The sequence below is a fragment of the Cynara cardunculus genome (genome assembly GCF_001531365.2).
Source record: "Cynara cardunculus var. scolymus isolate 2C chromosome LG 14, CcrdV1, whole genome shotgun sequence".
In the NCBI taxonomy this organism is placed as follows: Eukaryota; Viridiplantae; Streptophyta; class Magnoliopsida; order Asterales; family Asteraceae; genus Cynara; species Cynara cardunculus.
Genome location: NC_037541.1, coordinates 12,210,238 through 12,224,115, shown reverse-complemented (window position 1 = coordinate 12,224,115; position 13,878 = coordinate 12,210,238). Strand labels below are relative to the sequence as shown.

At 30.2% G+C, this 13,878-nt stretch overlaps 1 protein-coding gene across 1 annotated transcript; it reads right to left on the bottom strand.

Moving 5' to 3' along the window:
- Positions 1-9,575: 9,575 nt before the first annotated feature.
- LOC112526435 (ethylene-responsive transcription factor ESR1-like) lies at positions 9,576-10,445 on the bottom strand. The gene has a single exon (XM_025136718.1). It carries the CDS (start codon positions 10,443-10,445, stop codon positions 9,576-9,578), a length of 870 nt encoding a protein of 289 aa, XP_024992486.1.
- Between the last annotated feature and the right edge of the window lie 3,433 nt (positions 10,446-13,878).

Here is a 13,878-nt window from a genome sequence, read left to right as displayed (position 1 = left end):
GCTCAAAATCCTTTCAGGGTTATTGTATCTGAGAGAACAAACACAAAAACGGTTAATAACTTATCGCAATCGTGTCGGGATTTTGTACGAAACGGGTAATTAACGGTAAATTAGAAGCTAAAAGACTCGTAAATTTTGATAAACGAATATTTTTCTAGGGGTTATTTGAAGAAGAAGATCTTCAAGAACATACCTTTAAGAAAGATTCTTACTAAACTCACCTTCACTCCAAAAGATTTGAACTTTATGTAAAAAACAAAACTTTCCAAATTAGGAAAGCACAATCTAGGATTCAAACAAGTAGTTTCTAAGAAACTTGTGAAATACCTACCAAAGATTGTCGATGAATTCGAAGAAATGTACAAGGTTTAATGCATGAACTTGGAGTAATGTACAAGTTCTAATGCACGAATTCGGAGTGACGTTCAAGGTTTAATGCATGAATTCGGAGTAAAGTACAAGCGTTAATGCATTGCGGTAAGAATCAATATGGCTTTCGATATGAAAATCCGTTGCTTTATACAAAAGCAATACCAAGATTATGCTTCAAAAACACTGTTTTCTTACTTAATAGAGTAAAACCAAAGATTAAACCATAAAACTTTCTAAAGGTTTTACAAGTATTCACCAAAGATTTGATCTTTAAAACCCTAATTTCCAAAAATAGAAAGCACAACCAATGATTCAAAACAGTAAAGTTTTAGAAGTTTGACATTTTCCCACCATGGATTTGACCTTAATTTGACAATTTCCCAATATAGAAAGGATTGAACAATGAAATGTAACAAATTTGAGAAATATCCATCAAAGATTTGATCTTAGAAACCCTAATTCCCAAATTAAAGCACAAGAAGGTGGTAAATCTCAAGAACAATGTTGACCTTGAGACATACTGAAATACCCACCAAATATTTGATCTTAAAACACAATTTTCCCCAAAATAGAAAGCTTAAACAGCAAATTTCTTCAAAAAATTGATAAAAACCCACCAAAAATTTGACCCTAAAACACCATTTTCTCCAAAATTATATAAACCTGGGGAACATTTCAATAACACCCACCAAAGATTTGATCCTAAAACACAATTTTCCCCTAAATTAGACACCAAATTTCTCAAGAATTTAACAAAAACCCACCAAAGATTTGATCCCAAAACACCCATTTTTCCAAATTACACAAACCTGAGGAACATTTACAGAACACCCACCAAAGATTTGATCTTAAAAACACTGGTTTAAACTATGAAATGCTGAAGAACCAGAAGACTCAACAGCAATCCGAAAATGGCAGTAAACGAAAACGATAAAATCAGAAAAAAACCCATCAAGAATCTTGAGATTATACGCTAAAATCTGTAAAAAAATGATGGAAAATTAGAGAATTTACCAGCCATGAAGATGATCGAGCTCGAAATGGATGCCAATGGAATGAAGCAAAGAGAAGAACAATTTGTATTCAAAAATAAAAAAAACGCTTCTTTCTTCTGCTTCGAATTTCACTCTAATGTCAGACGCAAGCTCCAAGATTCACTTTATGAAACGAGTGTGCAGAGTAATCAGAGGTAAAAAGGAAAAACTAGATTTCAACAGTAAATGTACAAGGAATAATGCATAATGTACAAGTTATTAATGCGTGATTGGTGTGGTTTTAGTAGTTATTGGTGTGGACGAAGTAAGAGTTTTAAATATATACCATAAATAAACGATGGTCGATAGCAGAGAACCTTCAACTTTTATGTATTGTCGAGTTTAGTCCTTGGTGATTTATAAATTTTTGGATATTGTCAATTTTAGTCCTTCGATTTGTATAAATAAATAAATACGTAATGAAGTATTTGACTTTATGAAGTCTTTAAATTATTATTTTTTGAACAAATAAATACTTGATTTTCGGAAATCGAACAAACAAATTCTTACACTTAGGGGCTATTTATCTGGATAAAGAGTTGTTTGTTTACCTTTTAATAGTTCCATTAAGAAAAAAAATCTGAATCATTAAGAGGTGAATCTTGTTTGGCAAAAAAAAAAGAGTCTGTCTCTTAATGGTTTTAAAACCCTATGAATGATTTTGTATCATGAGCCTCCCTTAACCTTAAATTAAGTGCCATGATTTTGTATTAAACAATTATATTTCATTTTGCGCTATATCATGAAAGCCTCTTAATCATTCTCACCACTTAATCATTCTACACCAAACCATTCAGCAATTGCCAAATAACCCCTAAGTGTTTACCAAATCACATTACCTTACCGGATTAATATGATAAGAATCAAGAATCTTACCCGGTTAAAGCGAGACAAGGACCATGAGTCTTACCCGATAAGTGAGGACGACGACTCTTACCACAGTAAGCGCTTACCGGGTAAATTGTTGTATCCGATTTCGTTTTGGTGGACTAAAATCTTACCAGGTAAGTAAATAATAGTGTTAAATTTTACCAGTAAGCACTTACCGGGTAAGTGTTTGGGAAACAATCCCTTACTAAAACCTAGAAAAAACCAATGAGCTTTTATATTTTGAGCGGTTAGCTCCATGAACATTTTTTGAACAATCAATCATTAGATTTATAAAACGAAATCAGTATCTTATTTCCTAATTGATGTATCTAGATCAGTAACAAACACCTGTGATTGTCATTTAAATCTTAAAAACAAATTAAAAATGATGTATTTTTTCTCGTTTTATCTGTTTGTAATATTTTTTATACTGATTTGATGATAATGGAAAAAGAAAAGGTAAATTTCTTTCGTTTATATTCGTTTTAAAAAATATTCAGAGACTTGATTGCTCAAAATATGAAAGTTCATTGGATTTTTTTTTGTTTTAATAAGTTTAAGGATTTGTTTATTCGCTTTAGTAAATGATTTATTTCTTTAGAACAATAGCTTAGAGGTTATTTGTTTACCTCTTAATAGTTCCATTAAGAGGCAACATTTGAATTACTAAGAGATGAATCTTGTTTGGCAAAAAAAAAAAATTTGTCTCTTAATGATTCTAAACTCCTCTGAATAATTTTGTATCATGTTCATTTCTTAACCATTCAGCACCATATTTTCATTGTAAACAATTACCAAACAATTATATTTCATTTTGCAATATATCATGAGAGTCTTTTAATCATTCTAACCACTTAATCATTCTGCACCAAATCATTTAACAACTGTCAAACAGGCCCTTAGAAACTTAATAACTCGAAATGTGATAGTTTCTTGGGGTTTTTTTTTTTCAAACTTTTCCCTATAATATTCGATGATTTTTGCGTAAAAAGTTTGAGGGAATTTTGTGACAAGTTGTGAAAAGTTGAGGGGGTATAGTTGATAAATGGATGATCGTAGGGTGGGTAATGAAGGAGGAATGGTAGATCAGACCGTTGGAATTGGTTGAAATTTCAAAACGTAAGACTTTTCAAAATTTATCCATGTGGCATTACCAATGTGCCAGCATGGCAATGTGGGGGCCCACTTAAAAATCTTATTACAATAATTAATATTATATTATAATATAATATAATATAATAATTTGGAATAATTTGCATTTAATTTTGATATAATCATGATTTTTTTCTTTTTGCACCAATTATTAATTATTATTATTCTACTTTTTTTGGGTTACTTTTTTATAATCATTAAAAATTGTGTTAGAGCATTTCCAAATATATGGTGAGGTATTATGCACTAATTAATAATGCAAATTGTATGAAAAGTAACATATTTTAATTTGATTTCTATTTTAGACAACGTATTTATAAAACTTCAATTTTGGTATCTAAGATGTAAAGTTTTAAACATTTAAGTATTCGAGTAACCGTTTGAAGGATTAAGCGCTTAAACATGTTGAAGCATTAACCGGTTAGGTTAAGATATCCATTTCAGCAAATAATATTGAGTTGGTACCCATATCATTCGTCACATCAACATGGTAACCGATTAATGCTTCAATTGGTTATCAGAGTACTTAAATGTTTAAAACTTTACAAATTAGGTACCAAAATGAAAGTTTTTTAAAGTACGTTACCCAAAATAGGAATCAAGTTAAAGTACATTTTTCATGCAACTTGTAATCTTGAACTTTAAATAATAAGTATTAATAAACGGTACTTGATGCATAAAAATAGTTATTAAAAGTTTACCCTAAATGTTTTATAATATAATACATATAATGGTTGTATTACTGCATAAGCTCAAATTTTCATTTCAGGTTAAACTTGGGTAATGAAAATCCATTCTTGTTTTCATTCTCTATCATTTACATTTACAAATGTAAATATTTCTTGTCCATTTATCTTTTTGGGTTGTGTTTGGTACACTGGATAGAACAAACACATAAAACATTGTTTCATGTTTGGCAAGACTTTTACGTAAAACAGACAGAAAACATTGTGGAACAGACATGTTCCAACTCGACCCATAACACAAGATGAAACATACCTATATTTATTTATTGTATTTTATTCACTTTAAACTTTCATTTTTATTATCTGAAAAAAAACCCGATCTAATTTAGGATATGGAAATTAAGCCTCAGTTTTTGGATTTCGGATATGGAAATCAAGCCCTAATTTTTGGATTTCGGATTGTTTCAGGTTCGGGTTGGTTGGGTTTCGGGTTGAGGTCAATCGAGTTTGGGTTTAGTTATAATGCAAAAAATATATATATCCAATTGATTTTGACGATGAATTCAATCGGTTTAGAGGATTGATAAATTGATAGTATGCTTATAAATTATGAAGGAAAAAAAAACATAATCGACTAAGATTTTTAGAATTTTCAAAAAGATAATTAGATAAATAAATATATTTATATAGTGTTTAAAGTATACATGTATATATATTTCGGGTTTTCGGACGGATCGGGTGGCCAAACATCAAACCCAACCCAAACCCAATTTTTTTTCCCAAAAAGTCGGTTTTCGGATTTTCAGACATTCGGGTTTTACATAAATACCTTATTTTTTGTTCGGGTTTTACATTTTCTACAACTATTTTAATTAATTTTTAAAATAAAGTCTCAAATATTAAATTAATGATTTCAATATCATTTATATCATTAAAATATTATATAAATTTATCATCCCAATATATTTAATAATAATAATATTATTATTATATTATTAAAATATTATATAAATTAAACCTTAAATTTTAATGATGTTTAATTCAAATAGTTGAATAAGGTTTGAGTTATAAATCGCATTAAAATGGGTCAAACTATTTCAAATCATTTGCATCCATAATTAAAGCTTTTTAAATCATGATTTAATTATTATTTCTCAATTATTTAATCCAACATAATAAATTTGGAAACCAAACAAATCCTATTTAAGGGTTGTTTACTAAATGTTTACCCGGATAAACACTTATCAAGTCACGTTATTTTACTGGATAAATATGACAAAAACCAAGAATCTTACTCGACAAGAACGAAGGGAAGGACCGAGAGTCTTACTCGGTAAGTGATGGTGACGACTCTTACCACGATTAGCGCTTACCGGGTAAATTGTTGTATATGATGCCGTGTTGGTGGACTAAAATCTTACCTGGTAAGTATGTGATAATGTTGAAAATTTACCGGTAAGCGCTTATCGAATAAGTGTTTGGCGAACGACCCTAGATTTTAGTGTAAACTATAGATTTGGTCCATGTTATATCAAAATTATGGATTGGGTTTTCTAAACGAATTAACTACAAATCGAGTAAATTACGCTCCTGGTCACTTTTGTTTACCGATTGTATGACTAAGGTGCCGTTTACCAAATCACTTTACTTTACCGGATGAATATGACAATGGCTAATAATCTTACCCGATAAGAGCGAAGACAAGAATCGAGAGTCTTACACGGTAAGTGATGACGATGACTCTTACCATAGTTAGCGCTTACCAGAATAAATCGTTGCATATGATGCGTTTTAATGAATAAAATCTTACCTGATAAGTAAACGATAGTGTTGAATTTTACCGGTAAGTGTTTAGGTAAACAAACCCTAATTTTACCGGTAAGTGTTTAGGTAACGTACCTTCAAAACTTCCATTTTGGTATCTAAAATATAAAGTTTTAAACATTTAAGTACTCAGGTAACTGGTTGAAGACTAGTAAACTAAGTAAAAATAAAAAACAAAAATAAATTTATTTAAATTGTAGTAAATAAATTGTAGTAAACTAAGTAAAAATAAAATTATTTTTATTCCAATTGATTTAATTTAATTTTTTCATTAATTGTAGTTAATTTATTTCAATCGGTTGTTCGGGTATTTAAATGTTCAAAACTTTACATTTTATGTATCAAAATAAAAGTTTTTAAAGTATGCTATCCAAAATAGAAATCGAGTTAAAATACTTTATTTTTTTCATATAATTTGTTCTTTAAAAAAATAAAGATCCTCAAGTGACTATAAAGTGAATTGAGTATTGATTATTTTTGCCAATTTCCCTTGGTATAATTATTTCAAAGATTTTTATTTAAATAAATCTATACTATATTATAAAGCATTTGACAAAAATCATTTTTATGCACGAAATACTGTTTATTGATGTATATTACTTAAAATTCAAGATTACAAATAACACTATTGAATTATAATAAAAATTTTGAATCCAAGAAATTATAAAAAAATGAAAACTTTTAAATAATTAATTTGATATTTTTATTGAAATATTTTTAAATTTTTTTTTATAAAATCTTTAAATTTATATTTTATTCAAAAATAAAAATATTAACGCTTTTTTAAAATTACATAAAACTGTATTATATCGACAAAGATAAAAAATAAAACGAAATATTAAATTAAAATATATCTCGTTACATTGCGTGAGTATTTTTGTACTGCTTTAAAAAATTTATAAAAAAGGAGAAAAGCTGCAGAACGTGGACCAAGGCGCGTGGGAAGGACTTTTTGGACATTTTGCATTTGTACGGGAGTTTTTAAAGCCTTTGGGTTCGGGCGACGGTGCTGTAACGCTATCTGCTGTCGGCCGAAAGCCGTGCACAGACACTACTTTCATCTATATGTCAACTTTAGTCCCTATAAATTCATTTATTTTCCATATAATAACCTCCTATTATATCAAAGCTTCTTTTTATACCCTCATTCTTATGATTGAATGCATTTTAACCCTTGTATTAATATGTATTACAAATTAATCATTATACTTATACTTGTTATTAAGAAAAATGCTAAATGAATACCCATTTCAAAACTCTTAGGGGTGTTTACCAAACACTTACCCGGTAAGCGTTTATCGGTAAATTTAACACTTTCATTTATTTACCGGATAAGATTTTAGTTCACCAAAACAGTATCGTATGCAACAATTTACCCACTAAGCGTTTACCGTGGTAAGAGTCGTCGCCTTCACTTACCGGGTAAGACTTTTGGTCCTTGTCTCGCTCTTACTGGGTAAGATTTTTGATCATTACCATTTTTATCCGGTAAAGTAAAGTAAAACGACTTGGTGTTTACTTATCCGAGTAAGCGTTTGATAAACGGCCACTTACTTTCTCCACCACAAAAGAAATGTCTATACTGAAAAATGCATACAGTTTTAGAATGTGGGATTATTACACCTTTTAATTGACAAAAAGACAATTTTACCCTTAATTATAAATAGAGAATTTTTTTTTCTCATCTTATAATTAAGGTAGAATGGAAAAGTAAACAACTACTTTTGAAAGCAGATATTTATTTTGAGACAAATTAAAATAGCAGTGTAGACATTTATCTTGTAACAGAGAAGTATATAATAAAATTTGCACAGTTATGAAAATATGTAAAACTTTCCGGTTTTACCTCGTAAAAACAGAAGAAGTGGCGGACCTATGAAGGCTCAAGCGGGATCTCGTGCACCTGCTCAACTTATTTTTGCAAGTACAACTTCTTTTTGAATGAAAAGTGCATCTACTCAACTTATTTTAGTGAGTACAGTTTTTTGGGTATGAAAGGTGCACCCACTAGACTCCGAGTGGTGCTCATGGATATTACAACAACACAATGGATATCAACCAAAAAATCGGAAAAAAAATTCACATAAATTACCCAAAAAAGCGGAAAAAAAAGTCCATCAAAATCAACCAAAAAATTTAAAATCAATAAAAAAAACTTAAAAATCTCTTTACACAGTAGAATTCAGCTAAAAACACATTAAACGACTTTGTAGACCTCTGATCCACCATACATGTGAAAAGGAATTGAAACTCCTTATTAAAACCAGTATCCCACCATACACCGAACTAAAATTCCATATTAAAACTCAAAAAACACAGATAAAATTTAATCAGTAAAATTAACCATTTTAATTCTTTCAGATTCCATTAAATTCCAATAATCCAAACTTTGATGGTAGCCCCTCCCCCTCCCCCTCCCCTTTTTTTTTTCTTGTCTTTTATTATAATTTAATGTAGTGGGTTCATCTTCGTTGAAAAGAAGAGACAATTTGCGATCTATATCGTTTCCCTTCCCAAGAGGTTAGGAAACATAATGAGGTCATCATAGTAAATGTTTTTTTTTTATCTGTATTTACAAAAATAAAATAAAATGGAGAATCAAAAGCAAAAATCTCTGTATAAAATAATAGCAACTTTTAACAGTTTTTTAATATTTTATTTTAAAGGTTACAACATTGATTATATTATTAAGATATTTCATGTATTTAATGAAATATTATTTCTTTTTTCTAAATATTTAATTTAAAAGTTTTTTTTTTTCATTGGTAAGAATATATAATAAAAAATGTCTATATGTTTGATAGTTGCTGAATGGTTTGATGCAAAATGATTAAATGGTCAGGATGATTAAAAGACTCTGATGATATAGTGCAAAATGAAACATAATTGTTGAATAATTGTTTATAATGAAATTAGAACGCTGAATGGTTAAGAGAGACCCAAAATACAAAATCATTCAGAGGGTTTTAGATTTATTAAGAGGCAAACCTTTTTTTTTAAATTAAAAGATGTTTCAGGTATCTGATTTTTAGTAAAATACGTTTATTAAGCGAGCTCAGCATCTAACATTCCACAACAAAAAGGTGATACAGTTTATTTCTATATTTTTATCATCAGTTATTTCATATTTCTGGTGCATATCACTCATGCTGTGTAATAATTATAGATCTGACTGATAAATTAAATATATTCATATTATTTTTTATACTTATATCTAACTTAATATTTTAAAAAAATTAAAGGGACCATGGATGATATAATCTTTATTAAATTACTAACGGACAAATTATACGTTCTTATCTCATGATGATTACAATACTTTTATTTTATAATACTGTATATCAATTAAAACTCCTTTTGGGTAAATCTGGTGACTACTTTTCAGTTCTGGAACTGGTATTTCAGATATCTGGTTAAGAATAATTACTTTCAGATCTACTAAGTAAAATCCATAACTATATTTTAGTTTCTTTTTACATCGATAAACAAGACCTGTAAAGTAAAGATGATAAAGAAGCAGAAACAAGAGGGTGCATGACGATTTTCCATGACTTTCCCATAGTTTGAAGAGAAACCCTGTTAAGCCCTTTAGTTTCTTGTAAACCTGATAAACTTCGTCTAATTATATTTATTGGTCTTACCACGGAAAAGCAAAGTCATTATCACTGAACTTTGGAGGAACAAAGACCGATGAAGAAACCTTAAACCTTTTACTCCTTGAGCCACCATCACTGATGTCTGGACTACTGATCCACCCACTGATCATCTGGTCTCCAAAATAACTACCTTCACCAATATCTGAGCCATCTGAGTCCAATCCGTAATGTGTAGTGTTGAAACTCGCCAATTCATTGCTACAGTCAGACACGCTTGAGCTCTCCCAAGATGAGTTATACGTTGTGGCAACATCGTGATTTGCCATTGTTTGTGGTGGCACAATCACGCTAGGTTGCACCACTTTGTCGAAGTCACCTACAACGTTGTTCTGGTACTGATAGTTTCCCTTGAAGTTGAATATACTTGCAAAAGTGAAATGATCACTCACCCTGCTTTTCGGTGACGACTTATTTTCAGTTGTTCGTGCCATGATGCTTTGTAAGTTTTTGCTTAGCCTTGCTTTCAACGAAGAAAAGCTAAGTGAACGTCTTGATTCTGATTCAGATAACGAACCAGATATCGAGTTGATTTGACAAGGGTTCGAATTTACCATCGGTGCAAAGTTGGTTCTAGCGTTTTCACCTCTCAAAGCCCGAGCCGCTTCATCATATGCTCGAGCTGCTTCTTCAGGGCTATCATAAGTACCAAGCCACAACCTCACCTTCTGGGAAGAATCTTTGATTTCAGCCACCCATCGTCCCGATGGCCTCTGTCGAACCCCAACAAATTTTCTTGTCGCGGGTTTCACTACCTTCATCGTAGGTGTGGTGGTGATTGCAGCAGGAGCAGTGGCAGTGACGGTGGACGTGACTGCAGTTTTGGTAGTTTCCGATGCTGCAATGATCATCATTTACTTCCGAAACTAAAAGAAACTGGTACCGTGAATTTTTCTATTAAAACAAATTTGTTGGTATGAGAGAAAGTTGTTCCATGGTTGCATGTGGTGTGGAACTATATATAATGTTGTCACAAAAGGTGTATATAATACTATATATTATAAATATTCCACCATTATTTTCATATTTTTTTAGCAATATAATATTTTATATCCTCTTGCACAAAAACCTTTTGGCTTGGCTCCCAACAACTAGGTATATACCCAAGTAGATTACTCATTTTTTTTATTTATAAATATGGTATTCAATTAAACATATCTATACTATATTATAATGTATTTGACAAAAACTCTTAAAAACTATTTTTTATGTATGAAGTACTGTATATTGATGCATATTACTTAGAATTCAAGATTACAAGTAAATTATGTATAAGTACAACTTCTTAAAGCTCCATGTTTGAATTCGTGTAACTAACTGCGGATAAACATAATCAAATGGAGGATAAATATCTCATTTTAAAAATATAAAACATCTAAAATATAATTAGGATAATTATCGAGTTCTAACAAAATAATTATTTATTATCTTTATAAGAAAATTATACTACTAAACCAAGTATAAATTACTTCGTTATTGAACTTAAATTAAAATTGAATTAAAAAATTACACAAAAAATGAGGAATTTTGGATTATTAATTTGATATTAATATCGATATAATTGTGTCAAATTTTTATGATATCTTCAAATTTATATTTTATTCAAAAATAAAAACATCATCATTTTTTTCAAAATCACATAAGACCGTATTATAACATCGATTGAGATAAAGAATAAAGTGAATATATTAAAATCAAGATGTATCTCGCTGCATTGCGTGAGTACCCTTCTAATATTAATAATACACATGTATGATTATTTCTCAATATTCATAATAAACCAGTTCAAATCAAACAAATCTGATATATCTTACACGAAAACAAGGTATAAAGAAATGTATGCATACTTATCTTCTATCAGTAAAAATGAATCAATTATTTCCATAAATACGTTTGACCTGAAAAACATGTTCAGAAAAAAGCTCAAAAAGAAATTCTACATCAATATCTTATAACAGTAAGTTAATTTTTTTTTGATTAACCTGGATATCCAACCCGCTATGAGAGCCGACTAATCCCAAGAGGACCACCTGCTTTGCGGGTAGTCCGGAGTCACTGCATTTGAACCTCCGTTGCCATAAGTGGATTTTTATTTCTCATTGGATTTGAACATGTTACCTCTAGACACTTTTAACTTTTGAATCCCAAACTCAAATCAATCAGACACCACCCAAGTTAAATTTTCAATCACAATACTTGGCAAACATTACTAACAAACAAAATATGCAACTATAGGTCTTTATTGGCTTTTTGTAGTATCAAGTTAAATTACTAATATGCCCTTTTGACATTGTTATAAGTTACTAATAACTTAAGAATGTTGGGTTTTTGTAGTCCTTTTATGTTGGTATTGTTGAAGGATATTATAGACATATAACTATTAGTTAAATACTCGTATACTACAACAAAACTGGATTTATAGGATGTAAAAAGTATCTCAGTATTTTAATTATAAGACGAAACAAGTGTGCATCATAGGTAAAAGAGTTACAGTAAGTTTAGCTGACGTTTCTGAACGTCTTAACAAGTTTTTTAGGACATTTTTTTAAATAAAATGTCGTATTAGTTTCATTGTAAGACACTTCCTTTATAGAACACTTTGAAAAAGTGTTCAATGACACATTTTTTTATGCAACACTTTTGTATGACATTTTTCAGATAATTTACAGAGGTCATCAACAAAACTCAGTTGTTTCTAGGTAGTAAGACGTCCAAAAGTGTTCTATAAACTTATGATAATACTTTTGCACATAATGCACAATTCTTTGGTCATATAACTTCAGAACTTATAAAAGGTCTGTTAGAACTAGAATTATGACACCAAAGGACCTTTGGCCTAGTGGTATCAAAGACTTTGGTCTCTTAAGAGGTCACGGGTTCAAATCTCACCAATTTGAGGTTATTTGTTACGTTTACCATATATAAATATTTTCATGAATTCGTTTATTGGGTTTCAGTCAGTAATTTAGGGGTTGGGATGAATCACGAGCATATATGTATTTATAAGTTGTACAAAATTTCTTGTCTATCTTTTTAAAGATCGATTTCTGCAAGTTGTTGTCAGTTCGAGTCTCCTTAACGTTACTGAGATTTTCTTGCTGTAATTTTCAGAGCCCCATAGAATTAGTCGATGTGTACAGAAGTTGGTTTGAGTAGACACTGTTTAACAAAAAGGGGTTTTCAAGTATGATAAAAGTGATAGAATGGGTAGGTTGTACAAATTGAGTACTAGTTCAAAATGGATCGAAAAGGGCCGGGTCGGGTCGACCCATTTTATTTATTACTTTTATAAATTATTTATTTATCTTATTCGATTAAAAAGACTATGTTATTAAAATAATAATATTTTTTTTAATAATTACACATTAAATGATTTTTTATCTGATTAACTACTTCTCTGAAAAGGCTACGTAAGATGGCACAGCAAGATGCAGATTCAGTGAGTATGATCATACTATCACTAATAAACCAGATCTCATCAAAACTCCACAGTTAAGATGCACATTCAGTAATTGGTTTGGCTGAGTTTTCTGATGGCACACCAAGATGCTGATTTTATATAAAATAACAGATACTTTAATTTTCGTCCATTTTAGACCAATTGTTCGTTGATGTACTTTTGAAACTAATCTGACCATTATATTACGATAAAATATGATAATTAAAATGTAAAATATCATAATCGGTGAACGAAAATTAAACCATGTAGGGCCGTTTACCAAACACTTACCCAGTAAAAGTTTATCAATTGAGCATGCAAATGACCAACAATTTTATACTGTATGAAGCATAACAAGGACCAAAAATTTTATCAGGTAAGTGAGGGAAAAAAACTCATACCTAGTAAGTGATTACCGAGTTTAAGACGTTAACCAGTAAGGGCAAATTGCATGAAAAATAACGTACTTTAACTTGATTCATATTTTGGGTAACGTACTTCAAAAGCTTCCATTTTGGTATTATTTGGGTAACCGGTTGAAGCAAATCTGGTTAATATGCTGATGTGGCGAGTGATGTGGTATCCAACTCAGTATTATTTGCTGAAGCATTAATCGTATACTATATCACTCGCCACATCAGCATGGTAACCGGTTAATGCTTAAACCGGTTACCCGGATACTTAAATGTTTAAAACTTTACATCTTGAGTATCAATATGAAAGTTTTGAAAGTATGTTACTCAAAATGAGAATCAAGTTAAAGTACGTTACTTTTTCATGCAATTTGTCCAACCAATAATCCATTTTGATATCCGGGAACGTTACAACTTACACGATAAGGTAAGTGA